Raw genomic sequence first — 1310 nt, 5'->3', positions numbered from 1 at the left:
GTTGGGTCAACGATGGGTTTGAGGAGAACATGGAGCTCCTGGTGGGATCAACAATGGGTTTGAGGAGCTTCAAGGATCTCCAGGTCCACCCTGTTGGGTCAACGATGGGTTTGAGGAGAACATGGAGCTCCTGGTGGGATCAACAATGGGTTTGAGGAGCTTCAAGGATCTCCAGGTCCACCCTGTTGGATCAACGATGGGTTTTGAAGGTGCAAGAAGATCTTGATGTCCCTTGTGCTGCTGGACCTGGGTGATTGTCCTTGTCATTGTCTTCTCCTGACCTTCAGGTTGAGTCCTTACGAGTGGTACAACCCCCACCCATGCTTGAGGGAACGTCAGAACCTTCTGGAGAACCAGTACACGTTGGGCAACAGCCTCTGGTTCCCGGTTGGTGGCTTCATGCAACAAGGTTCTGAGGTGATGCCACGTGCCCTCTCCACCCGCTGCGTCAGCGGAGTCTGGTGAGACCTTGGTGGGACCCATGGAGATGTGATGGAGAAGGGAGGTTAGATGTCATCATCATCATCATCATCATGGTGGTGGTGGTGGTGGGGTTTGATCTTCTAGGTGGGCTTTCACCCTCATCATCATCTCCTCCTACACGGCCAACTTGGCGGCCTTCTTGACGGTGCAGAGGATGGAGGTCCCCATCGAGTCAGCAGATGACTTGGCTGATCAGACCAACATTGAATATGGGACCATCCATGCTGGGTCCACCATGACCTTCTTCCAGGTCAGCTTCTAGGTCTTCAAGGAGGTTGAAGGATGGATGAGAGGGTGGTGGGGTGGGTGGTGGGTTGGTGGGTTGGGGTCATGGATGTGTTGTCCCACATTCAAGTCAAGTCAACTCAACCCAACCTGGGTCAACCCACTTGGGTCAACCCAACCCAACTCGGGTCAACTCAACCCAACCCAACTTGGGTCAACTCAACCCAACCCAACTTGGGTCAACTCAACCCAACCCAACTTGGGTCAACTCAACCCAACCCAACTTGGGTCAACTCAACCCAACCCAACTTGGGTCAACTCAACCCAACCCAACTTGGGTCAACCAACCTGGGTCAACCCAACTCAATCAAGATCAACCCAACTTGGGTCAACCCAACCCAACCCAACCCAACTAGGTCAACCCAACCCAAATGAGGTCAACTCAACCCAACCTGGGTCAACCAAACCCAACCCATCCAAGATCAACCCAACCCAACCTGGGTCAACTCAACTCAACTCAACCTGGGTCAACCCAACCCAATTAGGTCAACCCAACCCAACCTGAGTCAACTCAACTTGGGTCAACCCAACCCAACCCAACC

General features: G+C 53.3%; 1 protein-coding gene across 1 annotated transcript; it reads left to right on the top strand.

The window, feature by feature from the left end:
• Positions 1–287: 287 nt before the first annotated feature.
• On the top strand, positions 288–733 carry LOC104526334 (glutamate receptor ionotropic, kainate 5-like; the record flags this gene model as incomplete). Its single annotated transcript, XM_010169768.1, has 2 exons — positions 288–461; positions 568–733. Coding segments are annotated over 2 exons (340 nt in total), but the record flags the coding sequence as incomplete, so codon positions are not given.
• Between the last annotated feature and the right edge of the window lie 577 nt (positions 734–1310).

This window comes from Antrostomus carolinensis, unplaced genomic scaffold (genome assembly GCF_000700745.2).
Source record: "Antrostomus carolinensis isolate BGI_N321 unplaced genomic scaffold, ASM70074v2 scaffold5056, whole genome shotgun sequence".
NCBI classification, from domain to species: domain Eukaryota; kingdom Metazoa; phylum Chordata; class Aves; order Caprimulgiformes; family Caprimulgidae; genus Antrostomus; species Antrostomus carolinensis.
Note: the sequence above shows the minus strand (reverse complement) of the source record. Positions and strands in the feature narration are given on the sequence as shown.